The sequence below is a fragment of the Tremella mesenterica genome, assembly GCF_000271645.1.
Source record: "Tremella mesenterica DSM 1558 unplaced genomic scaffold TREMEscaffold_4, whole genome shotgun sequence".
Taxonomy (NCBI): Eukaryota; Fungi; Basidiomycota; class Tremellomycetes; order Tremellales; family Tremellaceae; genus Tremella; species Tremella mesenterica.
Genome location: NW_006711228.1, coordinates 953,277 through 979,959, shown reverse-complemented (window position 1 = coordinate 979,959; position 26,683 = coordinate 953,277). Strand labels below are relative to the sequence as shown.

The following is a 26,683-nucleotide window of genomic DNA, read 5'->3' as shown; positions in this document are numbered from 1 at the left end:
CGATCTTCGTCGTAGTCGGGATAAAAATGGCCCATTTGGTCAACCGATCCACCACTACCAGGATGGAATTATATCCATGGGAATTTGGCAGCTCCTCGATAAAATCCATCGAGATGCTAGACCAAGGTTTCGTAGCTACCTCCAGTGGTTTAAGCTCCCCATGAGGTTTCTGCCTGTTAGTCTTCGCTCTCTGACATACCGCGCATCCAGCAACATAATCTTCGACATCCTTCCTTACTCCAACCCAGACATAATCCCTCAGGACTAGTTCAAGGGTCTTCGCCGAACCTGGATGACCGGCCAAGGCTGAGTCATGTCGCATCTTCATGATCTTCAGCCGAGCATCGGCGTAGTTCGGCACATAAATGCGATCGTCGAATGTGAGGAAACCTCTTGAGTTCCACCCCCCACGAAGGATTAGAGGAGACCGCGAACTACGGCGTAGTTCGGTGATTGATCCTGGTTCCTGCACGTTATCGTTACACGTAGGATGAGAACACTCAGCGCAAACGACTCCTAATAATTCTTCTCTGACCCCTTCTATGTCTTCGTCCTCCTGAACTCCAAGTACTAGATCCATAGGGTCCACAAGATCATTTTCCTTTACCTCCCTTGTCCCTTGCAATGCTCGAAGGAGGTGACGCAACTCCGACGTGGTGGCGTCAACTTCGTCGAACTTCGGCAGACCTTGGATAAGGTTGCTCTCTTGTACCATGGTACTTCCTTTCCCGGAATGATAGTCCGCCCGTCTAGATAATCCATCTGGAAGACTTGCCTGGGTTCCTGGCCGATAAACCATTTTAAACCTGAAGTTAGCTAGCTCCTCTACCCACCTACCTTGCCGAGGACTGAGTTGTTTCGGTTCCATCCAGTAGGTAAGGTTTAGATGGTCGGTAAGTACTGTGGTTTCTACCTGCAATAATAAGTGTCTCCTTCTTCTGAAACCCTCCACTACAGCGAGGAACTCCTTTTCTCCTACCGTATAATTCAGTTGAGCTGTGTTGAAAGCACCAGACTCAATAGCTACCGGGTGTTCTTGACCAGCCGTGTTGATCTGCGAAATTATGAACCCCCAGCCGAAGAACGACGCATCTGTCTGTAATATCGTCTTCAATGTAGGGTCAAAATGGGCTAACACCGGCGCAGTACACATCCTAGCCTTCAACTCTTTGAAGGCTGACTCCTGTTCGACTCCCCATACAAATGGTACCTCCTTCCTTGTCAAGTCATTGATAGGTCTAGCAATCTTCGAGAAGTTGGGGACAAAGCGCCTGTAGTAGCTTACAACTCCAATGAATCCCCTTGACTCTCGTAGATTCTTAGGACGTGGGAAGGAAGTGATGGCATCAATGTATTCTGGGTTCACCGATACACCTTTAGAGGATACCACGAAACCCAGAAACACCACCGAATCTCTTTCGAACTCGCACTTACTAGCTTTCACGTACAGGCTCGCCTTCCGCAGTACCTCAAAGACCTTCGCCGTAGTTCCTCGTAATTCCTCCAACGTATTCCCATAAATGAGGATATCGTCAATGTAGACCACGACTCCATTCCCTAGTAGCTCTCTAAACACCTCATTTAGGAAGTGTTGGAAGACCGCGGGGGCGTTTCGCAGCCCATCACGAACAACCAGAGATTCAAACATACCATACTGTGTCCTGAACGCCGTCAGGTGTTCATGTCCCTCTGTCACCCTCAACAATTGGTATGCTCCAATTAGATCTAGTTTGCTGAAATACCTTGCTTTTCCAAGTTCCTCAGTAATTTGACCTATTAGAGGGAGAGGGTAGGCATCTGGTATGGTCGCTTCGTTCAGTTTTCGATAGTCGATGACCATTCGCCATTGTCCTTCGGCTTTCTTCGGTATCATAAACATTGGTGAGCCGTATGGCGAGTTACTTGCCCGAATTCGGCCAGCGGCGATTTCGCGATCTAGTATGTCTCTCAGCGCGCGTCTCTGATCTTCTCCTTGAGCATAGAGGGAGGCGACCTTAAGGTTCGCCCCCTCCTTAAGCTCAAACTTCAAATCGTAGGACCTTGAAGGGGGAAGGGTCTCTCCTCCCTTCTTCGGATTAAAAACGTCAATGTACTGGTGGTATTGTTCAGGAACTACCTGGAACAACTCGTCTTGTTCCTCCGGGCTCAGCTCTTCAAGCTCATCTTCGCCGCGGAGGTCTATCGCGTCCGTCGGAGTCGGCAGCCCTATGGCCCCTAACTTCGCCGCACTTGGTGGGGTTGGGATGGGAAATTTCACCGAGTTGTCTCTTCCATCAAGGACAACCCCTTCCTTCCTCATCCAATCCCACCCTATCACAACATCTGCGTCGCAGAGCGTTGTTACATCGAGACAAACAGATCGCACTTCGGCGTCCTTCGTCAAACTAAATCCGACTTCGACAAACTCGGTGATGGGTCCAGCGACACTCACCGAGCCGTCGAACATGTGAACGGGTACGCTCACCTGATATCGCCTCTTTTCTACACCTATCTTCGCTGCCGCCCTAGGGCTTATATATGAACAAGTAGCTCCAGTGTCCCAGAGCGTAGTTAGCTTTATTCCATTAATGAAAATGTCCGATTTAGGTTGATCTCTGGAAACGGAAGGGATGAGGAGATGATTATCGACATTGCATGAACAAGGGGTACTGAGTGGTGTATTTTTGTATTCACAATCCTCTGGCTCCATCAGCTGTGTTTCTTTTATGGGTTTGGGAATGGTGGCCGAGAGAATATGGCGGACCCGCCGAGCCTCGCCTACTGCGACAGGTCCTCTTCTTTTCCCTGGTCCTCTTCCAAATCTACTTCTCCTCCAACCGCATTCAAGTTCCTCCTCTGTCCGAGAGGTACTGCGTTCCCTCCCGATCCTCCACCACGTTCTCCGAACTTCCCCCCCCATGGAGGCAACAGTCCAACCTTAACCTTAGCCTCCCTTACAGGGCATTCCTTCAGCCAATGTCCTGCTTCACCACACTCGGTACACTTCCCCTCCTTCCTCCTTGTCTCCCTCAGATCGGAGCTCGGCCTAGGCCATCTTCGGCGAACTTCGTCGATGTTTGGCGGTGTACTCTTTACCACCGTCGACATCATAGCCGCCTGGACACCACCCTGCGCCGAAGGTTGCCCCTTTTCCCATTTCTTCTCTTCTTTCTTCTCCGTCCTCTGACTTTCCACCACTGTCGTTGTCCTTATCCCTCCTTCCTTTTTCCTCTCTGCCTCCTTCTCCACTTGTCTCCTCCACAGGCGGTTGTCCAAGGGAATCACAAACTCCAATAGCTCTTTCACAGTCCCAAACGATCTACCGTGTCTTGCAATTTCATCTAGGAGGTGCGATTTTAGTCCTTTCTTGGCTCGGTCAACTAGGTTTCCATCATCAGACCACTTAAGAATCGCAACATGTCGCTGGAAGGCGGAGAAGTAGTCCGAAGCAGACCCGGTTTGCTTGAGGTCGTTAAGTTGTCGGGCCGCAGTTCCTTCTTCGTCTGGATCACCAAAGTTAGTCTTGAGGTACTTAATGAACTGATCGTGTGTCGTGAGGTACTCAGGAAGAGGTCTTTTGGATAGATCGGGCTGCACTGCAAGAAGAGGTGTTTCGCGTAGATGAGAGATCATGAAAAAGACTTTCTTAGTGTCGTCGGGGAAAAGATGAGAGTTCAATTCGAAATGTACGTCGCACTCAGACAGAAAGGCGGTTAACTTGTTCCGATCTCCTCTCCAGAGGTCTGGGTTAGGTAGCTTTATCCCCTTCCGTTGTTCGCCCACTACGCTTGGGGTCGCCGAAGTTTGCCGTCCCATGGCGTACCTCACTCCTTCTGATATCCCTTCTGCAATCCCGCCCACTGTATCCCTTTCTCTTCTCTGTTCCCATTCCTCCCTACGCCTTCTCTCCTCCATCATGTCTTTGTTCATATTCGCCACCATCTGCATCAAGGCCAACACCACCCCTTGTGTTCCTTCTTCTCCCAAGTTCGCCGTACTTCCAGTGTTTTCTCTTGGGCGCGGGGTTTGGTCTGATCCAAGTGGGGATCCCGCAGGTGGGAGAGCATTAGACGGAGGAGAAGGAGGGTTAGAAGGCACCGGTTGTCACGGCCGTCGAGCAACTATTTCTTAATAGACCGACGGTCGACGAACCTCGGCTAACTTCACGCTCTGAGTCGATGTCTCACCCAACCAGGAGGGCGCAGACGTCGAAAGGGGTGTAACTACGGCGTACTTCGGCGTAGTTACTCTAACTAGGGTTTTGTTCTACTGATGGCGATGTATCTTGATTTATAGCTATCTCTATCTGTCTTTCACTACTGACAACAATCAAGGATCGCTGAAGAACTTCAGCGATCTTCTCAGCTAATATTATCTACTCCTCCTAGACGTTCATCCAACCCTCTCGCGCTTTGACGTACTTCAACGCACTTCGTCCAACTTCCCCGAGCCCTCGGCCATCCTCTTCCTCCTTCGACTAACTCCGCCTAACATCGCCGCACTTCTGCTCCCATTGTCCCTACTTAGCCTAACTCCGCCTAACATCGCCGCACTTCTGCTCCCATTGTCCCTAATTAGCCTAACCCCGCCTAACATCGCCGCACTTCTGCTCCCATTGTCCCTACTTAGCCTAACCCCGTCTAACTTCGCCGTACTTCTGCTCCCATTGTCCCTACTTAGCCTAACTCCGTCTAACTTCGCCGTACTTGGTGTCAGAAGTCCTGAGTTACGTGTAGAGTAAAGAGGTTAAGGCGTGATGGGGTTTTGATGGCCAAAGGAGGGTCATTGTTGGTGGAGTAATCGAGGTGTCACGACGTAGTTCGTGACACCGGTGGAACGAACTCATCTCCTTGAATTGATCCCCCCACACTATCCTCCACTCCAAGGTCCTGCCCCATTGCTCTGCTAAGCTCCTCCAATGCTCTCCTCTCGTTCTCCTCCATCCTGTCTCCATCCCTACTCATCCCTCGTGTAATTCTTCTTTCTGGTTCCATATTATCTTTGTACTTCTCCGAGGTTCGCACGGGTCGTCGGTAAGAGCGATCCTTGATACTGTCACGGCCGTCGAACAACTATTTCTTAATAGACCGACGGTCGACGAACCTCGGCTAACTTCACGCTCTGAGTCGATGTCTCACCCAACCAGGAGGGCGCAGACGTCGAAAGGGGTGTAACTACGGCGTACTTCGGCGTAGTTACTCTAACTAGGGTTTTGTTCTACTGATGGCGATGTATCTTGATTTATAGCTATCTCTATCTGTCTTTCACTACTGACAACAATCAAGGATCGCTGAAGAACTTCAGCGATCTTCTCAGCTAATATTATCTACTCCTCCTAGACGTTCATCCAACCCTCTCGCGCTTTGACGTACTTCAACGCACTTCGTCCAACTTCCCCGAGCCCTCGGCCATCCTCTTCCTCCTTCGACTAACTCCGCCTAACATCGCCGCACTTCTGCTCCCATTGTCCCTACTTAGCCTAACTCCGTCTAACTTCGCCGTACTTCTGCTCCCATTGTCCCTACTTAGCCTAACTCTGTCTAACTTCGCCGTACTTCTGCTCCCATTGTCCCTACTTAGACTAACTCCGCCTAACATCGCCGCACTTCTGCTCCCATTGTCCCTACTTAGCCTAACTCCGTCTAACTTTGCCGTACTTGGTGTCAGAAGTCCTGAGTTACGTGTAGAGTAAAGAGGTTAAGGCGTGATGGGGTTTTGATGGCCAAAGGAGGGTCATTGTTGGTGGAGTAATCGAGGTGTCGCGACGTAGTTCGTGACACCACACAAGTGGCCCTCAACGACAAGAAGTGTCCCGAACACCCTGTTCTTTTGTAGTTAGCTTGTTGCAGTGGCATCAGCTCAGTTAGTCCATGTAATGAAATTGTTTGAAAAATCCTGGGTTCAATTCCCAGGTAGGGGGAAAAAGTTTTGCCCGTTTTCAGACAACTAGTATGGGCCTCTCTCTATTTCTAAAAGTGGACATTACCACGACCAGGTAGAGATGGAAAACACTGAATGATCATGTTCAACACTAAAAGCACTGCCGACAAGCCAGTGTTGGCTTGCCAGCCCTTTTGAACCTTCATTACATATTCATACTTTTGCCGATATCAAATTTTTAGCGACTCAAAACAGAACACCCAAAATAAATTCCTTCGATCCATTTTTTTTTCTCAACAGTTTCTTTCCTTTCCTATCCGTCTTGACTCACCAATCTGCAGGCTGAGATGGTATGGTGAGAGCTCACTCATCATCCTCTTCATCCTCACGCTCTTTTCCTTTCCCCTTGCCTTTCTTAGCATCATCGATCATGTTCTGAACTTGAGCGATCATCTGCCAGCGGGTCAGACGGGCGTGGTCTTCATGAGCCGTTGCTGCTTGGTTCCATTGGTGGAGAAAGGCTAGATGTTCGGACATCTGCATGACCGTAGGAGCATGATAAGAAGGGAAAGTAGGCACCTAAACCAAAAAGAAAAAGAAGAATCAGCGATAGCAAGTCTGATGATGAGAACAAGACTTACATATCCCAATGGGGAATGGTCAGGAGACCTGTCAGGGATCATCGAAGACAAAAACGGAGGTTGAGTAGAAGGTCCTGGATCCATAGTGAATGCCATCTGAGCAGTACCAAGATATTGGACATCTGGAGACTATTTTATCAGCGACGGATATTGACCAGCTGAAAGGGCATCAAGAACTCACCGAAGGTCCAGCCCTAGCCTTGCGTTTCGGATTCCTCCTAACCTCCATTGGATGTTTTCCCATCCCCTCATAGATCAAATTACATACTTTCCCCATCTTAGTACAGCGAAGACAGGGTGTGTATCGCTTGAATTGCTTACAGTCGGGACGCTTGCCTTTGACGGACGAGCAGTTGATGCACTTTGCAGCTCGGATGACCCCGTATTTGGTAATGGCGAGAGATTTTTCATCATGAATGCGTGTCTACAGGTCAATGATAAATAACCAAGATCAACCGGACTTACAGTGTTCGACATTGCAGGTGAAGGAGAGTGGGCAGAGTTGTCTACATCACCCATGTACCCGTCACTCACATCACTTGCAAGTGATCCAGCTTGAGCGATGACACTTGCCCCACTTGTTTCTGAAGATCCATCACTGGGATTCCCCTCCAACTGCTGAAGAATTTCATCCAGACCTTCATCGTCAAGCCATTTTTCCCATTCCTCATTACCTGTCAAAGTTGGTTCCAAAGAAGTTGCAGGAGTATCGTTGCGAAGAGTTTCATTGGGTACGGTTATATTTGGCGGAGGTACAATCGGTGGAACAGGCGGCCACTCGGTAGTAAGATTATTCGCAACCATGTTGGAAGTAGGAAGTGGGAGATTCCCAAGGTCCTGAGGATTGACGGTGTTTCCCATCTAAACTCAGTAATGGAACAGTTTCAGGAAGAAAAGACTTACCAAACCAAGAGTTGCGTTCAGTTGACCTTGAGGATAGCCTTCGGTAGCCATCCAAGCGAGCAAATTCCATTCGGCATTGGTAAAGTTGGGTTTGTTGGACATGTTACCGATGTACTGTAATGAAGACTCAATAAAGAGGGAGTTTCCTATACGGAGGAATATTTTGAATAGAAGAGTACGAAGAAAGATATTTGGAAATGCTTGACGGAGCAAGCATCTTAAGAGGGGGGGTACTGTCACGACCCGGCTAACACAGTGTCGTGACCCATGACCCTGAGGCGAGAAGAGACGAGGAGACACGAGGAGACATGAGGAGACACGAGGAGACACGAGGAGACACGAGGAGACACGAGGAGACACGAGGAGACACGAGGAGACACGAGGAGACACAAGAGGAGACAAGGAGACACGAGGGGAGACGACATTGGATACGAGGAGACACGAGGAGACACGAGGAGACACGAGGAGACACGAGAGGAGACAAGGAGACACGAGGGGAGACGACATTGGATGTGCATGAGATCCCCTTTGAAAAGTATAAATACTGGACCTATCTACTTTGTAGTTTCTTTTCTCCAAGGATCAAAATATTATTTGCCACTCACAAAAGACCTCTTCTTGACATATTACTTACATCCCAACACATCCCTCATTATCATTACCCCTGTCCACACCATCACACACACCCTTATTGTCATCTCGACCTGCCCGGATCCTTCGCAAGTCACTTTAGTCTTCCGACCACATCACAAGTCTGCGGACAACATACTAATCGTCGTTGTCCAAGCTAACTAAACAGTTGCAGTCCACCTGTCTTTGGTCCATTGAGGTCTGTCAAGGACAGGACCGTGACAATTGACCATTATGGACAGGAGAGATGTCACGAACTACGTCGTGACACCTCGATTATCCCACCAACAATGACCCTCCTTTGACCATCAAAACCCCTATCACATCTTAACCTCTTTACTCTACACGTAACTCAGGACATCTGAGACCAACTACGGCAAAGTACAACGGGATAATAAGATATACGGGGGCCTGGAGCATAGGGACAACGAAGTACGGCAAAGTTAGACGGAGTTAGGTGAGCTAGGGACAATGGGAGCAGAAGTGCGGCGATGTTAGGCGGAGTTAGGTGAACTAGGGACAATGGGAGCAGAAGTGCGGCGATGTTAGGCGGAGTTAGGTGAACTAGGGACAATGGGAGCAGAAGTGCGGCGATGTTAGGCGGAGTTAGGTGGACTAGGGACAATGGGAGCAGAAGTGCGACGATGTTAGGCGGGATTAGTCGCAGGACGGAGAAGGACGGCCGGGACTCGGGGAAGTTGGACGAAGTGCGTTGAAGTACGTCTAAGCGCGAGAGGGTTGGGTCTAGGAGGAGTAAATAATATTAGCTGAGAAGATCGCTGAAGTTCTTCAGCGATCCTTGATTGTTGTCAGTAGTGAAAGATTGATAGAGATAGCTACATACAAATTAAGATACATCGCCATCAGAGAAAAACCCCAGTTAGAGTAACTACGCCGAAGTACACCGTAGTTACACTCCTTTCGACGTCTGCGCCCTCCTGGTTGGGTGAGACATCGACTTAGAAGCGTCAAGTTAGCCGAGGTTCGTCGACCGTCGGTCTGTTAGAGAGAAGTGTTCGACGGCCGTGACAATCCGCCCGTCTAGACAACCCGTCTGGAAGGCTTGCTTGAGTCCTGTCACAATCGTCGTTTCTTCTTCTCTACTGACCGACGGTCGACAAACCTCGGCTAACTACGTCGTAGTGGGGCGTCGTTGTCTGTCACGAACTACGTCGCGACACCTCAATTACTCCACCAACAATGACCCTCCTTTGGCCATCAAAACCCCATCACGCCTTAACCTCTTTACTCTACACGTAACTCAGGACTTCTGACACCAAGTACGGCGAAGTTAGACGGAGTTAGGCTAAGTAGGGACAATGGGAGCAGAAGTACGGCGAAGTTAGACGGAGTTAAGCTAAGTAGGGACAATGGGAGCAGAAGTACGGCGAAGTTAGACGGAGTTAGGCTAAGTAGGGACAATGGGAGCAGACGTGCGGCGATGTTAGGCGGAGTTAGTCTAAGTAGGGACAATGGGAGCAGAAGTGCGGCGATGTTAGGCGGAGTTAGTCGAAGGAGGAAGAGGATGGCCGAGGGCTCGGGGAAGTTGGACAAAGTGCGTTGAAGTACGTCAAAGCGCGAGAGGGTTGGATGAACGTCTAGGAGGAGTAGATAATATTAGCTGAGAAGATCGCTGAAGTTCTTCAGCGATCCTTGATTGTTGTCAGTAGTGAAAAACAGATAGAGATAGCTATATACAATTCGAGATACATCGCCATCAGTAGAACAAAACCCCAGTTAGAGTAACTACGCCGAAGTACGCCGTAGTTACACTCCTTTCGACGTCTGCGCCCTCTCGGTTGGGTGAGACTTCGACTCAGGAGCATCAAGTTAGCCGAGGTTCGTCGACCGTCGGTCTGCCAGAAGATAGTTGTTCGACGCCCGTGACATTGTCTCACTAAGACAGGGTACTCGTCGAGGTACTACGGCTAACTTCGCCGTAGTGATACATCGAGTGGTAAACTGATAAGATGATCGTCGATGAACTGCGGCTAACTTCGCCGTAGTACGTTGAACTGCTCGGTGGTAGCTCTCCTTAACTCGAAGGTTGTAGCTACTGAATATATCTCTCGCTACTGACAACAATCAAGGATCGCTGAAGAAGTTCAGCGATCTGTAAACTATCTATACTACTCCTCTCTTCTCATAGAACGTCCCTCAACTCCTGCACTGCCTCACGCTCAGTCCTCTTCGTTCAACTTCGCCGTACCTCGCCATATCCCCGATATCCTACTCCGCTTACTTTGACTAACTTCGCCTAACTTCCCCTGTTCTGCTCTCCCTCAGTTCCCTTCCCCTAACTTCGCCGTAATTCTCCGCTAGGCGGGGTTATCGTGACAAATCCCCCTTGGTTCTCGTAACTTCGCCGTAGTTGGTCTCAGTGGTTCGAGTGGAGGTCGGTGATGGTGAAAGGAGGGTCGGTGATCAGGGATGTTACGACGTAGTTCGTGACAGTCGCCCCCTCCTTAGGCGCGAACGTCCTCGTGAGTTTCGTATGCATGTAATGATGAAAAAGACACTCAGCAGGTTGCAGGAAACACAATTGGTCATATAACAGTTGTTGGTAGATGATACCATGGGTCGTTGGTAATCGGACAGTAAACTTCATCGAAGTTTATCGTGGTTGCTTGTTGTTACCCTGTGGTAGTTACGTTGTAAGTGAGACAGAGGATTTGGGGTACAACAAACCTCGTCGAAGTTCGTCAGCGTATCCCTAACTTATATGAATGTGAGACACGTAGCGTGGGAATTTTGATCGTCGCCATGGTGTTTGTTGTCGCTGAGACACCTTGTTATGAGAAGTTACCAGCGCCCTGACGACGAGTAGTCGTGTTAGTTATACTAAATACTCAGTACTTCGGCCCACTTCTTCTTCTTCCCCAGTACTATTCCTAAATCGTACTATCATCGTCTATCGATTTCCAGTCTTTACCTTACCAAACATATCAATTTGATATATTTCAACAAAATGTCTTCTCGTCCGGAGCTCAACACCCATAAATTTTTTGCAGATCGTTTCGCCGCTGTCCGTAAGTCTACTTGTACTCTCCATAAGCTACTCTGTCGCTGATTGTCCTAGTTGCTCAGCAGGGGAACTCTCCCCGCCATGTGTCGTCCATGGGCTTTGGAGCCCTAGCCATCACCGATGGCTCGCCTTCTGCTGCTGCAGTTTCCGCTGCAGTCCCTTCTGCCACCGCGTCCCCTGTTGCGGTTACGACCCCTCTCTCCTCTGGCCAACAGGAGGTCAGACCTGCTCCTGTTGGCCTTCCGCACACGTCAGGCCGTACTGCCACTGTGGTAGAAATCGATGATGATGACGATGAGGAGATGGATGGTGTTCGTCGTGGTGAAGAGACGGGTGTGTTGGTCGATGATGGTGAGAAGGGTGGTGCAGATGAGGATGAGGAGATGGGTGAGCTCGATGAAGATGAGGAAATCCTCAGTGTTGATCTCGGTGATCCAGCGCTGTTTGAGGATAGAGAAATGTGGGTGTCAGAGTTGGAAAAGTTAAGCCGTATGTCCTCTTGTCATATACCCTGTTCGTAAGTGCTGACATGTAGCTGTTCGTGATAATGAAGGTTCTCCCGAATTCCGCGTACGGCTCCAGACCTCTTTCGGGAAGAAACGGGTTGCGTATCAGGAGAAGATGGATGCTCTGGCTGAAATTAAAGCCGAGAAACGTTGCCGTTCCCCTTCCGCCCACAACGAAGTAACCTCTCCTTCGGCGAAACGGGTCAAAGAGACCCCTCGGTCCTCTACAGGACAGGCTGAATTGTTTCCCTCCCCTTCCCACGAGCCAGGGAGTGCTCGCAAGGCGTCGTTGCGAGAACAGGATAGGCTATGGCAGTTGTTTATCGATGAAAGGGAGCGATGGGAGGTCGCAAGTATCGATGAGTCGTGTGATAGATGTCGGTAGGTTCCTTCCCTAGAAGGTTATACGTTCAGCTACCAGAGGAAATCCTTCCTTCCCTCGACCACCCCACTATCGCTCTCGATCCTCGGATACCAGAGGAGGAAAAACAATTAGCCACCTTCCGTTCCGTCATTATTGGCTTAACCACGCAATTACAAGCCAATAGACGAGATACGGCAAAGCTCGTCGAATATTGTGTGAAGCTGGTCTCTGCGATGAATACTCTCTCTCGGACAATGGCAACTCTTGTGAACTCCTCCGACATAGGGCCATTAGGGCGAACTGAGTTAGCTAGAGTCTCCCGAGAGCTCACAACGGACATGAGCGACTTCTACCGCAATCTCTTCGACTCTCCTTACCTCCTGAACCCCACTGAGTATATGCTCCCCCCTACACTGGACTGGTTAAAACCATCTCAACCAGCTCGACTCAGTTCTCAGGATGGTGCTTTCCTCGATATCCTAACTCTTCCCGCAGACTGTCTTAGAACACTTTGTCAGTTGTGGAAATCACCTAGTCTGAGTGTCGCTCGTGATCCTGCTCTCCACTCCGCTCACATTCTCGCCTTTAATACAGCATGGAAGGAGACTCGGGCCCTCCGACGGGCGGTGGGACCGAAGGTTACTGAGAGTAGTTCTGGGAGTGGTCCTGCACCGGGAAACGAGGAACAGGGAGGAAGTTCGCAGCAGTGAGTTGTACTTAGCTAATGTTGTACCAGTTGTATGAATTACTTCCTCGTTCGTGATCTTACCACTCGTCCTTTCGTCGGCTTATCCGGGTGAAGTTCGTGGAACTTCGCCAACATGTCATTAGCTCCGTCCACATTTTCTACTGGTTCCCATGATACTGCGTCTTCCGAGCCTTCGTAACCTAACCATTCCACTAGGTATTCGACCTCTTATTTACTCTCGAGTCCCCAATATCCTTTACTTCCCACGATTCTCCTACGTTATCTACCTCTACTGGGCCAGGTGGTTCAGCTTGCTGACCAGGAAATACCGGAGGGTGATAGGGACGGAGTAAAGAAACATGGAATACATCATGGATACCTGCCATCGTTCCTGGTAGTTCCAGTTTACAAGCATGAGAACCTACTTGCCGTACTACCTTGTACGGCCCACTTTGCTTAACGTCCAACTTCTTCATTGGTCTCTTAGTCTTGATATTCTCTAACGACAGCATAACTAGGTCACCTTCCACGAAGTTCGGCGTAGTTTGATGTTTCCTGTTGTATCCTTCGGCGTACTTCTCGTTAGCTCTCTCAATCCCCTCAATACACTCCTTATGTATTTCAGTTAGGTCCTTCACTGCTATTGTAGCAGCAGGTACCTCAACTTCACTAGCCTTAATCTCTTCAGCCCATCGAGGGTGGTACCCATAATTCGCATAGAATGGGGTCTTGTTTATCGCGGAATGATGGGTGTTATTATAAGCAAAGCTAGCTCGAGCAAGCAGCTTCGACCAGTCGTTCTGCTGGTAGGAAGTGAAAATTCGGAGGTATAATTCCAGGGACTGGTTCGTTTGTTTGGTCTGCCCATCAGTCTGTGGATGATACGCGGTAGAAAGATGTAGTCTTATCCCGAGATGTCACGTGCGTCGAACAACTATCTTCTGGCAGACCGACGGTCGACGAACCTCGGCTAACTTGATGCTCCTGAGTCGAAGTCTCACCCAACCGAGAGGGCGCAGACGTCGAAAGGAGTGTAACTACGGCGTACTTCGGCGTAGTTACTCTAACTGGGGTTTTGTTCTACTGATGGCGATGTATCTCGAATTGTATATAGTTATCTCTATCTGTTTTTCACTACTGACAACAATCAAGGATCGCTGAAGAACTTCAGCGATCTTCTCAGCTAATATTATCTACTCCTCCTAGACGTTCATCCAACCCTCTCGCGCTTTGACGTACTTCAACGCACTTCGTCCAACTTCCCCGAGCCCTCGGCCATCCTCTTCCTCCTTCGACTAACTCCGCCTAACATCGCCGCACTTCTGCTCCCATTGTCCCTACTTAGCCTAACTCCGCCTAACTTCGCCGTACTTCTGCTCCCATTGTCCCTACTTAGCCTAACTCCGTCTAACTTCGCCGTACTTCTGCTCCCATTGTCCCTACTTGGCCTAACTCCGTCTAACTTCGCCGTACTTGGTGTCAGAAGTCCTGAGTTACGTGTAGAGTAAAGAGGTTAAGGCGTGATGGGGTTTTGATGGCCAAAGGAGGGTCATTGTTGGTGGAGTAATCGAGGTGTCACGACGTAGTTCGTGACACGAGACTATCGGTCAAGTTCTTCCAAAACTTCGAAGTAAACTTCGATCCTCTGTCTGATACTATACTCTCTGGTAACCCATGCTGGGCCACCACATAGTCCATTATCAGCTCTGACAGTCCAGCTGCGGTTAACTTCGTCGTGGTTGGGATAAACATGGCCCATTTTGTCAGTCGATCCACGACCACTAAGATAGAGTTATATCCATGGGAATTTGGGAGCTCTTCGATGAAATCCATCGAGATACTTGACCAAGGTTTTGTCGCTACTTGTAGGGGTTTAAGTTCTCCATGAGGCTTCTGTCTGTTAGTCTTAGCTCTCTGACATACCGCACAACCAGCGACATAGTCTTCTACATCCTTCCTTACTCCAACCCAAACATAATCCCTTAGGATTAGTTCAAGGGTCTTCGCCGAACCTGGGTGACCAGCCAAAGCCGAGTCATGTCGCATCTTCATGATCTTTAGTCGAGCGTCGGCACAGTTCGGCACATAAGTGCGATCGTCGAATGCGAGGAAACCTCTCGGGGTCCACCCCCCACAAAGTATTAGAGGAGACCGCAAACTACGGCGTAGTTCGGTGATTGATCCTGGTTCCTGTACATCATCATGACACGTCGGATGAGAACACTCAGCGCAGATAACTCCTAATAACTCCTCTCTAACCTCCTCTATGTCTTCCTCCTCCTGAACTCCAAGTATCAGATCCATAGGGTCGACAAGATCTTTTTCCTTCACCTCCCTTGTCCCTTGCAAGGCTCGAAGGAGGTGGCGCAACTCCGACGTGGTGTCGTCAACTTCGTCGAACTTCGGCAGACCCTGAATAAGGTTGCTCTCTTGTATCATGGTACTTCCTTTTCCGAGTGATAATCCGCCCGTCTAGACAACCCGTCTGGAAGGCTTGCTTGAGTCCCTGGTCGATAAACCATTTTAAATCTGAAGTTAGCTAACTCTTCTACCCACCTACCTTGACATGGGCTGAGTTGCTTTGGCTCCATCCAGTAGGTGAGATTTAAATGGTCGGTAAGGACCGTGGTTTCTACCTGCAGTAGTAAGTGTCTTCTTCTTCTGAAACCCTCAACTACGGCAAGGAACTCCTTTTCTCCTACCGTGTAATTTAGTTGGGCCGTATTGAACGCGCCTGACTCGATGGCGACTGGGTGCTCTTGACCAGCTGTATTAATCTGCGAAGTTATGAAACCCCAGCCGAAGAACGAGGCATCTGTCTGTAATATGGTCTTCAATGTAGGGTCAAAGTGAGCTAACACCGGCGCAGTACACATCCTAGCCTTCAATTCCTTAAAGGCTGACTCCTGTTCTGCTCCCCACACAAACGGTACCTGCTTCCTTGTCAAATCATTGATAGGTCTAGCAATCTTCGAGAAGTTGGGGACAAAACGCCTGTAATAGCCCACGACTCCAATGAAACCCCTCGACTCTCGTAGATTCTTTGGACGTGGGAAGGATGTGATGGCGTCAATGTACTCTGGATTAACCGAAACACCTCAAGAGGAGACCACAAAACCCAGGAATACCACCAAATCTCTTTCGAACTCGCACTTACTAGGTTTCACGTACAAGCTCGCCTTCCGCAGCACTTCAAAGACCTTCGCCGTAGTTCCTCATAATTCCTCCAATGTATTCCCATAAATGAGGATATCATCAATGTAGACCACGACTCCATTCCCTAGCAGTTCTCTAAACACCTCGTTCAGGAAGTGCTGGAAGACAGCAGGGGCGTTTCGCAGCCCATCACGAACGACAAGAGATTCGAACATACCATACTGTGTCCTGAACGCCGTCAGGTGTTCATGTCCTTCTGTCACCCTTAACAATTGGTACGCTCCAATTAGATCTAGTTTGCTGAAGTACCTTGCTTTTCCAAGTTCTTCGGTAATCTGGCCTATTAATGGGAGAGGGTAGGCATCTGGTATGGTCGCTTCGTTCAGTTTTCGATAGTCGATGACCATTCGCCATTGTCCTTCGGCTTTCTTCGGTATCATAAACATCGGTGAGCCGTATGGCGAGTTACTTGCTCGAATTCGGCCAGCAGCGATTTCGCGATCTAGTATGTCTCTCAGCGCGCGTCTCTGATCTTCTCCTTGAGCATAGAGGGAGGCGACCTTCAGGTTCGCCCCCTCCTTAAGCTCAAACTTCAAATCGTAGGACCTCGAAGGGGGAAGGGTCTCCCCTCCCTTCTTCGGATTAAACACGTCAATGTACTGGTGGTATTGCTCAGGAACTACCTGGAACAACTCGTCTTGTTCCTCCGGGCTCAGCTCTTCAAGCTCTTCTTCGCCGCGGAGGTCTGTCTCGTCGGTTCGGGTCCTGAGCCCTATGGCTGCCAGGACCGCAACATCTTTCGTCTGTGGAAAGGGAGAGGATAACTCTTCCCTTTTACTCGGCAAGGGTAGGGGAAAAGACACTGCGCTTTCCTCACTGTTCGTCAGGGGAATAGGGAAGGATATCATATTCGCTCCCCCATTCAGGATTACCCCTTCTTCTTTCATCCATTCCCATCCTATCACGACATCCGCGTCGCAAAGGGTGGTAACATCCAGCTTAATTGGGCGGACCTCGCCTAACTTCTCGACACCCAGACTCACTTCGACAAACTCCGTAATGGGTCCAGCCACACTAACCGAGCCATCGAACATGTGAACTGGTACACTCACGGGGTATTTCCTCTTCTCCTTCCTAATCTTCCTGGCCGCCTTGGGACTTATATACGAACAGGTCGCTCCAGTGTCCCACAAGGCCGTTAGTTCAACTCCGTCGACATACACATTAGATTTGGGTTGGTTGTTACAGGTGGAAGGGATTAGGGTATGACAGTCGTTTATACATTTCGGAGTGGTGTTTACGGATTTATATACACATTTACCTGGTCTCATCAGCTCTTTCCTTTTACTGGGGGTAGGGATAGTGGCCGAGAGAATATGAGTGCGGACCCGCCGAGTCTCGCCTATCGCGACGGGTCCCCATCTTTTTCCTCCTCGTCCATCCCCTGCCCTTCAACGTTCGCTTCCTCCCCTCCAATTGCATTGATCTTCCTCCTGTCCCCCAGAGGGATAGCATTCCCCCCCGTGCTACCTCTCCCTTCTCCTCCAGCATACTGTCCAAGAGGTCGTGCGGGGATGATCCCTGCCTTTACTTTTGCGGCCATCACAGGACAGTCTCAGTTGTAATGTCCCTTCTCTCCACATCCGGTACACTTCCCTTCTTCCCTACGCTTCAACACCTCCTCGGCACTGGGTCTCGGCCAACGACAGTTTAGTTTGTCTACGTCCGTCGGGATTGCCATTCCCCAGTTCGTGACCTTAGGTCGTGACCCCACGAACTTCGCCGTAGATTGCCCTTTCTCTTCGGACTGCCTTTCCCCTCCCCTGCTTACTTCCTCTCTCCTCTCCCCTTGTTCCTTCACTTCCTTCCTTTTCTTCTCATTCTCCTTCTCCACCCTTCGTTGATGTAAACGATTGTCCATGGGGACCACGAACTCAATCAACTCTCAGACGGTCTTGAAAACTTTCCCGTGGCGAGCAATCTCATCCAGCAAGTGACTTTTCAGTCCATTCTTCGCCCGATCCACGAGGTTCCCATCATCACCCCATCTGTCACGAACTACGTCGTGACACCTCGATTATTCCACCAACAATGACCCTCCTTTGACCATCAAAACCCCCATCACGCCTTAACCTCTTTACTCTACACGTAACTCAGGACTTCTGACACCAAGTACGGCGAAGTTAGACGGAGTTAGGCTAGGTAGGGACAATGGGAGCAGAAGTGCGGCAAAGTTAGACGGAGTTAGGCTAGGTAGGGACAATGGGAGCAGAAGTGCGGCGATGTTAGGCGGAGTTAGTCGAAGGAGGAAGAGGATGGCCGGGGACTCGGGGAAGTTGGACGAAGTGCGTTGAAGTACGTCAAAGCGCGAGAGGGTTGGATGAACGTCTAGGAGGAATAGATAATATTAGCTGAGAAGATCGCTGAAGTTCTTCAGCGATCCTTGATTGCTGTCAGTAGTGAAAGACAGATAGAGATAGCTATATACAAGTCGAGATACATCGCCATCAGTAGAACAAAACCCCAGTTAGAGTAACTACGCCGAAGTACGCCGTAGTTACACTCCTTTCGACGTCTGCGCCCTCCCGGTTGGGTGAGACATCGACTTAGAAGCGTCAAGTTAGCCGAGGTTCGTCAACCGTCAGTCTGTTAGAAAGTAGTTGTTCGACGGCCGTGACACCATCCTAACACCGCTACATATCGTCGGAAGGCGGCGAAGTACGCCGAAGCCGACCCATTCTGTCGGAGCTCGTTTATTCCCCTGGTGGCGGTTCCCTCCTCGTCAGGGTCTCTGAAGTTGGTTTTGAGATATTGGATAAACTTCTTATAGTCTAGGAGATGTTCTGGGGGGTCGTCTTTAGGTAAATCTGGCTGGACGGCAAGAAGAGGAGTTTCACGTAGATGAGAGATCATGAAAAAGATTTTTACTCGATCGGTAGGGAACTTGCGAGCGTTGATTTCGAAGTGTACTTGGCATTCTGAGATAAAAGCGGTGAGCTTTGACCTCTCGCCTCTCCAAAGGTCTGGGAGAGGAAGCTTTATCGCCCCACCTATCTCAGCCACCCCTGGGGTCGCCGAAGCCTGCCTCCCTAAGGCGAATCGTACCCCTTCAGAGATCCCTTCAGCTATCCCCCCAACCGTCTCCTGTTCCTTCTTCTTCTCCTGTTCCTCTCGGCGTTTCTTCTCTGCTATCATGTCCCTATTCATCTTCATCATCATATTCATCATTGCCAGCATCATCTTCTGAGTTCCGACGCCTCCCTCTATTCCTCCTACATCCTCACTCCCCGACGAACTTAGTCTACCTTCTGCGTTCCTCTCCTTTGGTCGCGGAGTCTGTCCCGACCCTTCTGAACCCGTGCTCACAGTTGGTGGCTCTGATAGCCCGGTCGGCTCAGCGGTGGTTCAAGGGGTAGGGGGGGATAGAAATCGTCTCCTTGTGTTGATCCCTCGGGGGTATCGATTGCACCAGGCAATGGTCCCAAGCTTTGTCTTAACTCTTCCAACATCCTCCTCTCCGTCTCTTCTACTCACTCTCCTGGTCTACTCATACTTCTTGTAACTCTCCTCTCTGGCTGCATACAATTTTGAACTTCTCCGAGGTTTGTACGGGTCGTTGGTAAAAGCGATCCTTGATACTGTCACGGCCGTCGTTTCTTCTCTCCTTCTGACCGACGGTCGACAAACCTCGGCTGACTACGTCGTAGTGGGACGTCGATGTCTCACTAGGACAGGGTACTCGTGGGGGAACTACGGCTAACTTCGCCGTAGTAATACGTCGAGTGGTAAATGATAAGGTGATCGTCGATGAACTGCGGCTAACTTCGCCGTAGTGCGTCGAACTACTCAGTGGTAGCTCTCCTTAACTCGAAGGTTGTAGCTACTGAATATATCACTCACTACTGACAACAATCAAGGATCGCTGAAGAAGTTCAGCGATCTGTAAACTATCTATACTCCCCCTCTCTTCTCATAGAACGTCCCTCAACTCTTGTACAGCCTCGCGCTCAGTCCTCTTCGTTCAACTTCGTCGTACCTCGCCATATCCCCGATACCCTATTTCGCTCACCTCGACTAACTTCGCCTAACTTCCTCTGCTCTGCTCTCCCTCGATTCCCCTCCTCTAACTTCGCCGTAGTTCTCCGCTAGTCGGGGTTATCATGACAAATACCCTCTAGGATCTCGTATCTTTGCCGTAGTCGGTCTCAGTGGTTTCTTTGCCGTAGTCGGTCTCAGTGGTTCAGGTGGTGGTTGGTGATGGTGAAAGGAGGGTCGGTGCTGGTGGTTGTCAGGGATGTTACGACGTGGTTCGTGACAGACGGCCGGGACTCGGGGAAGTTGGACGAAGTGCGTTGAAGTACGTCTAAGCGCGAGAGGGTTGGGTGAAGATCTAGGAGGAGTAGATAATATTAGCTGAGAAAGATTGTTGTCAGTAGTGAAAGATTGATAGAGATAGCTACATACAAATTAAGATACATCGCCATCAGAGAAAAACCCCAGTTAGAGTAACTACGGCGTACTTCGGCGTAGTTACACTCCTTTCGATGTCTGCGCCCTCCTGGTTGGGTGAGACATCGACTTAGAAGCGTCAAGTTAGCCGAGGTTCGTCGACCGTCGGTTTGTTAGAGAGAAGTTGTTCGACGGCCGTGACAGTGTGATCCGGCAGTTATTCCTGTTCATCTCATGGACTCACCAGAGGTGATTTGATGTGTATTGACAGGTGGTCGGATATATGGATGAATGACCTTTGTGCTCGTTTGGATTCCTATGCACCGAAAATTGTGTTTGTTCTAGTAAACAAGTTGCTCGGAGAAATTACCGCTTCAGGACATGCATGCTGTAGCCGTACGTTCGCTTTCTATAATTGACACCCGCTAGTCGTGACAGTAGGGGTGCTCAGTTCTATAATGGCTAGTCGCGACATTATCACAGATAAGTGAACACCCGTGATAACGAGCCATTTTTATGTCATAAATGCCACGTGTGAGGTAGAAAATGCCACGTGTAACCCCTCCTTCGCGTCCTCCCCCATGTCATCTCATGCAGGTTTATGTATATGTATCTCGGCCATTGCATTTCTCAACTATCTACTAAGCAAAACCCCTCGGATTTCGTGTCATGCCTTCCAAAACCCCTCGAGCTCACCTCCTGCACGATTTAGAAGATGCCGCATTGCTTCTGTTTCCTCTGCTGGACGATCATACCTCAAGGGCCTGTTTGGAAGACATAATTCAAGCACATCAACAAATCTCAGCAAATCGTTACTTAGATCGATACCCGACTGTCTCTAACAATCTTCCCCGACCCTCTTTCTACCACAGTGACATTCTCCTCTTCGCAGAACGAGGCATTCGTCATAAACAAGCATTTCGCATGTCCCCTAGCCATCTTGATGACATCGTCGATTTTTTCAAGGATGATCCTGTCTTTTTTTCAAGCGGAAACAAGCCTCAGGCCCCACCAAAGTATCAGATAGGGTTACTGGTCTACCGAATGGCCCATGGACATGACTGCAGGACATTAGATCGCGAGTTCGGGGTCTCAAGCGAGTTTTCCTTCCAATTGCTCTGTCCATTTTGCTAATTAGTTAGCCGGCACTGTATTCAAGTGGTGTGACCGGGCCCTCATTGCTATACTGAAAAAACGATCTTACTTCATCTCCTGGCCGTCCCCCACCGAAAGAATTGAAATCAAAGCTCGATTTCTCTCTGAATACTCAATTCCTCACTGCGTAGGCCTCATCGACGGCTATCATGTGAACCTCTCAACTGCTCCTGCTAGAGATGATGCAGGGGCTTATCATAGCCGCAAGGAGAGGCATGGCTTCAATGTCATGGCTATCGTCGATCATACAAAGCGTTTTCGATATATTCATTACGGCTATCCCGCTTCCAGCAGCGATCAACGAGTTCAGCGAGCTATCGAACCCCTTAACACGCCCTCTCAGTATTTCAGCAACCAGGAGTACCTCCTGGCTGATTCTGGCTTTACAGCATCGTCTGTCGTCGTACCAATGTTTAAAAAGAGTGCTGGCCAAGCGGTTCTTCGAGGTAAAACCGCGTATTTCAACTCTCGAGCCTCTGTCATGAGGGTAGGGGTCGAACATTCAATAGGTGTGTTAAAGGCTCGATGGACGATACTTCGATCAATGTCTATGAGACTTCGAACTAAAAGAGACGAAGCTATGGCTCACGCAATCATTGTAGCCTGTACAATTCTCCACAACATCCTCATAAACACCGACGAATATTACACCGAAGAAAATACTGGAAATTTACCAATTGAACCACTTCGAGATGACCTGCCTGCAGAGGAGGTAGCAGAGGACAATTTCTTAGGTGCTGGTCGTCTCAGGCCACACATGAGAAGACGTCATGAGTTGGTGGAGCAAATGTTAGCATTGGAGACGGGGGAAATCGACATAGACAACTTCATTTTATCATGAAAAAAGGTGAGTGGTTTCAACTACCTATCACTCTCCGACCAATTGCTCCACTCATCATATTCGGTGTGAACGTCTCCTTCCCCTTCTTCTCTGTCCCTGTGAGCTCTATCATACCTCTCCTCTGCATCTGCGATAGCCTGAACCCAGGAAACACGAAGTTCTACCGGTAGTCCTTGCTCTGCAGTGAGACGAGCTTGAGCCTCCTTCGATGTTATGACCAACCTCTCATTTTTAGCCCTTTCCTTCCTCTGTCTCTTCGAATCTTCTCTTTCTTCCTCTTGGATAGCTAGCTTACGCTTCTCTAGGCCTATCTCCTCCCTTCTGCTCGCAGCAATCCCCTCAAACAACCCCGCAATACCTCCAGCATTGTTTTTTCCTTCCCCCCTCCTGGACGATGTGTAAAGGCCTGTAAATCAGCTATACCCTGACCTTAGTGGCTATGCAGTCCATGTCACCGTGCCTGACGTACCTGCAGCTCGCTTGGTCAGCCTATGATCACTAAAACTGCGTTCCCTAGTCGCAGGACGTGTATTTTCGCTTTGAGTCGATGTATCTTCAGTTTGAGACTCTTGCTGGCCTAGGAAGTCATTCAATGACATCTGAGATGGTGATGGAGGCCTAGGAGAGTGTGGAGATCTCTCAGGAGAAGGAGAGGGGTGGTGAGAACCCCTCATAATCGTCTCGAGTGTGACATTCGAATTTCCGGTGGTACCTGTGCGAAGGGATTCTGTCCCGCCGTCTCTTTCGGCAAATATGGGGTCCACAGAGTCATATTCAGGACACTTCTTCAGTACAGTGGCTGCAGATCAGCTAAGGAAGCATAGGAGTGATGAACAGCCAGGAGACAGATGATACACAGGTCACAGGAGGTATTCGGGGAGAAGGGGAGAAGGGAGAGACGGGGACTCACCTTTAACCGTCTGTTCAGCTTGATTTATCTTCTCTGGATCCTCACTACCATCCACCATACTCTCGAATAAACCCTTCCCTGTGTGATTTAGCCAGTCACGGGCCTCTCGCCACCTTCTTAAGAGTTCACGAATCTAGAAGACATCAGCAGAGTTTTAGGGGGGGAGAAAAGGAAGGAAATCACACTTACCTTGTTTTGTATCTGATCAGTCGATCTTGTAGTTGGACATCCTGACTTGGACATCCACTCAGAGCATTCCCTAGCCATCCCCAGCTTCTTCTTACCCCCTAGGCCATGTTGATACTTCTTGAAGTTATCTCCCATAGCTAACCACTCAATAAGGTAGTTGAGCGAGCAGTATTGGCCGGTACCTTGATCTTTTGTCCAGCCTAAAGTTGCTGGGGGGTTGTCCTGACTATCCTCTTTGTCCCTGTTCCTCCTTTGCTGAGTTCTAGTAGATGGTTGCCGAGCAGTGGAGGGGATATGCAGAACCTACTGAAGTTAGCAGGGGTATGCGAAGGGGGTTTAACGACATATTTACAGGTGGTGACGGTGACCTCAAATTACCACCCCCCGAGGTGTCCATAGTATCAGCTTGAAGCTACAGCTCTCCTCTTTCAGATTCTTGGCTTTTTATCGCTTTAAAGTGTCTCTGTAAGAAGATACAATAACTCTACGGTGATGATGAAAACTCAACGGTCACTTTTCACCTGTGGTGATGTCGCGTTTGTTTGTCATCAAAATTACCCGAAGAGGAAATTTTTACGTCATTTTAACACGTGTTATTTTGGCGTATCAGAAATGAGCACCCCTAGTGCTATTCTCATCCGGCATGTGTCTTACATCCACCCAAGCTGTTTCGGAAGTTAGGCATGTCAACTCCATGCAACTGGCCCATTAGGCGCCCAAAATGTGCACCTTACCTTGGCATATCTCCACGCAGCGCGCGCAGCGACGGGCCATCGATGAGTACGCCGATAGCCTCGTATACTTGAGCACCGCTGTTATCACACTTTTCAACAATCCCACGCGTTGTCTATCTTCATGGTAGGATAATGAACTTGTCATGGCCAAAATCGTCCCGCCGCTCAATTTTGGCCTCGTCGAAGATGGTGTGTTGGCTCTGTTCATGCAGTAAAACCACTCACCCTCAGGCTTCTATCGTTCAGCTCAACCCACCGAACTCAACTTCTCCTTTCTTGAGAAACTCAACTTGAAGACCGTCATCTGGGTCGGGTCCGAGGAACCAACTGAGATCTTGTAAGTTTCGTTGTTCCTTGATAAGTCCATAGGACGTGATCTACACGCAATATGGTTCATTAGAAGATGAAACGCAAGGTGATGAGCTAATATCAAGGAGATCTTTTCTCGATGCGGGAGATGTGGAGCTACACGATCTCAGTCCTCAGATATCTTTGAATCCTCATTTCCCACCTGCGGCTACGGATGGAGGCGTTGTGCCCGTTCCTGGACATTGTGGGTCTTCCAGGCTGCTTAATCCTTCCCTCCGCTGTCGCCGCCTCTGTGGATCATCCCCATAGCCGAATCCTCAGGGAAATGGATGCGTGTATGAGGTTCTCTGAAGGCGCTTTTGGTGTGAGCTGATAGCAAAGATCTACAACCTCCTCTCCCTCCCCCGGCCGAACCTCTCATAATCCGTGCTCTCACCCTCTTGCTCGACCCCAAAACCTTTCCTGTACTCGTATGCTGCAACATGGGGAGACATCGGACTGGTACGGTGGTGGGATGTTACCGCAAGCTACAACGGTGGGCCTTGAGCAGTATTCTAGAGGAATATCGGCGGTATGCGGGAGCGAAGGTCAGGGTGTTGAACGAGCAGGTGAGTTTGATCAGACCACCAATCTTTTGCTATCAGGTTATCCCGTACACGATAAGTGGGAAGAACACTACTCGCTTCAAAGCAATCATGACTCAATCCAGTTCTCGCTGCGATATAAAATGCTGACCTGCAGTTTATAGAGCTCTTTGACACAGATTTGGTGTCCATCACTTCCCCAGCCTTGTGACCTTTCTGTTGAGTTAGCCTGTCGAAGGAGAGTCCGTCACTCAAGTCCACTCTGCGTCAATCATGCACCACCATCTACCCTATTTTACTGAGAAGGACACGGTTATCCGCGCCCTACAACACCTCTGACGAAAAAGACAATGTTGTACATCATGCCATGCATTATACTCAGAACGACACCACCTTCGGCTTCTTCCTCATTGTCTCCTGTCTTGCTCCCATTACTTCTGTCTGTACCATCTCGACAGGCACCGTTCTACTGTCACTCTCTTCACTGATTCCAGGAGGCTTCGGTATCCTCTCCCCATTCTTCGCCGGCAGTTTCTTCTCCATCTTCCTCCTCTTCGCCTTCTCTCCCAGCCGAGACATGACACTGGCTTCGACAATGAAGTCGTCCTCGTCCGCTCCGACTTCTCTCTTCCCCTTGACCTCGACAACAGATGTGATATTCTCGCTCTGAGCCTCCCGCCTAGCCTTTTCCTCTGGACAATCCTTAGCACGATGCTTGACGCTCTTGCATACCTTGCAAGCTCCGCCCTTGATATATACACCCTTGGGATTGTCGGGGCATTGTGAGGAGAGATGTCCTTGTTGCAGACAGACATAACATGTGGCATAAGGAGTGGGATTGTCGGGGTCTGCTTCTTCTCTGCACGCAGAGAGAGAATGTTTGGTCGAGTTGCAGCTTCCAGTCAGCTTTGAGTCATGCGTCCGGTTCTTATAGCAGGCTTGTCCCGGAAGGGATGTCAAAGCATGGAAGAAATCGAGCTTACCGATAACATCTTCCCGAAGTAATTTCGCCCCCCTTCTTGCCTTTCTTCCCCTGTGCTTCTTTTCCGGTCTTTCTCCCTTTAGTAAAGTCATTTGAGTCGTCCACCTTATCGAGGCTGGACGTCGACGACAATGGAATGCCCTCCAGCATGGCGGCTGTACCCTGAAGTATCACGGGACATTCCCGAGCTGTATGTCCGTTACCTCTGCAGGCAAAACATGTCGTTTGAGCCAGTCTATCGGTGGTTCGTTGTTCTCGGCGAGCTACGTTCCTCTCTTGAGCGAACTTTGCTTTTCCTACATATCAGCGGAGTGTCCGCTCCCAGGTGTGCCTGTGCAAGATCGAAAAGACGAGCCAGCAAGAGTACAACCTCTGGTGACCAAACTCGAGTAAAGTATGCACAAGTTGGGGAATGATCTCACTAGCTATCTCTGGATCTCGACCCCATCCTCCAGCCTTTGGAGCTAACTCCGAAGTTGTCTGGGCCACTTCATTCCCATCATCCACTCTTGACTTGCGTTTTCGTCCCGTCGATGTGTCATGATCACTGGCAGACTGCTGGGGGCGAGTTGACAAGGGTGGCAGACTCGTCTCCTCCGCCGTAGAGGGTACGAAGGTCTTTCGAGCCAATCCTATAGAGGTATATCTAGTCATTACGTTCAGCTGTTCTGTGCGCTATCGTAGTCGATGTGATAGTGATGTTGGTATGTAGAGTGAAAATGGTGAAGAGGACAAGGTGAAGAAATCTGCCCGAAAAT

General features: G+C 49.5%; 6 protein-coding genes across 6 annotated transcripts; 3 read left to right on the top strand and 3 right to left on the bottom strand.

The window, feature by feature from the left end:
• Positions 1-6,222: 6,222 nt before the first annotated feature.
• TREMEDRAFT_61762 (uncharacterized protein) lies at positions 6,223-7,505 on the bottom strand (the record flags this gene model as incomplete). The annotated part of the gene is made up of 5 exons (XM_007004103.1): positions 6,223-6,438; positions 6,501-6,629; positions 6,682-6,924; positions 6,966-7,361; positions 7,404-7,505. The coding sequence occupies 5 exons, from the start codon at positions 7,503-7,505 to the stop codon at positions 6,223-6,225; spliced, it is 1,086 nt and encodes a 361-aa protein (XP_007004165.1).
• A 175-nt stretch (positions 7,506-7,680) lies between these two features.
• TREMEDRAFT_30275 (uncharacterized protein) lies at positions 7,681-7,923 on the top strand (the record flags this gene model as incomplete). Its single annotated transcript, XM_007003855.1, has 1 exon — positions 7,681-7,923. A coding segment is annotated over one exon (243 nt), but the record flags the coding sequence as incomplete, so codon positions are not given.
• A 3,078-nt stretch (positions 7,924-11,001) lies between these two features.
• TREMEDRAFT_61761 (uncharacterized protein) lies at positions 11,002-12,728 on the top strand (the record flags this gene model as incomplete). Its single annotated transcript, XM_007004102.1, has 5 exons — positions 11,002-11,062; positions 11,113-11,547; positions 11,594-11,945; positions 11,966-12,634; positions 12,665-12,728. The coding sequence occupies 5 exons, from the start codon at positions 11,002-11,004 to the stop codon at positions 12,726-12,728; spliced, it is 1,581 nt and encodes a 526-aa protein (XP_007004164.1).
• Positions 12,729-22,237: 9,509 nt separating this feature from the next.
• On the bottom strand, positions 22,238-23,451 carry TREMEDRAFT_61760 (uncharacterized protein; the record flags this gene model as incomplete). Its single annotated transcript, XM_007004101.1, has 4 exons — positions 22,238-22,623; positions 22,687-23,016; positions 23,128-23,260; positions 23,317-23,451. 4 exons carry the CDS (start codon positions 23,449-23,451, stop codon positions 22,238-22,240), a joined length of 984 nt encoding a protein of 327 aa, XP_007004163.1.
• A 693-nt stretch (positions 23,452-24,144) lies between these two features.
• TREMEDRAFT_43624 (uncharacterized protein) lies at positions 24,145-25,331 on the top strand. Its single transcript, XM_007003924.1, has 5 exons — positions 24,145-24,239; positions 24,282-24,387; positions 24,485-24,603; positions 24,741-24,967; positions 25,101-25,331. The coding sequence occupies exons 1-5, from the start codon at positions 24,194-24,196 to the stop codon at positions 25,152-25,154; spliced, it is 552 nt and encodes a 183-aa protein (XP_007003986.1). The 5' UTR covers positions 24,145-24,193; the 3' UTR covers positions 25,155-25,331.
• TREMEDRAFT_61758 (uncharacterized protein) lies at positions 25,322-26,579 on the bottom strand (the record flags this gene model as incomplete). Its single annotated transcript, XM_007004100.1, has 3 exons — positions 25,322-25,838; positions 25,927-26,221; positions 26,348-26,579. The coding sequence occupies 3 exons, from the start codon at positions 26,577-26,579 to the stop codon at positions 25,322-25,324; spliced, it is 1,044 nt and encodes a 347-aa protein (XP_007004162.1).
• Positions 26,580-26,683: the final 104 nt, after the last annotated feature.

Excerpts from the sequence above, each read along its gene's own strand:
- TREMEDRAFT_43624 (XM_007003924.1), top strand. The coding sequence starts at position 24,194 with ATGGCCAAAATCGTCCCGCCGCTCAATTTTGGCCTCGTCGAAGATG. Across the intron at positions 24,604-24,740 it reads TGTGCCCGTTCCTGGACATT|ATCTACAACCTCCTCTCCCT; the intron begins GTGGGTCTTCCA and ends CTGATAGCAAAG. Across the intron at positions 24,968-25,100 it reads TCAGGGTGTTGAACGAGCAG|TTTATAGAGCTCTTTGACAC; the intron begins GTGAGTTTGATC and ends GCTGACCTGCAG.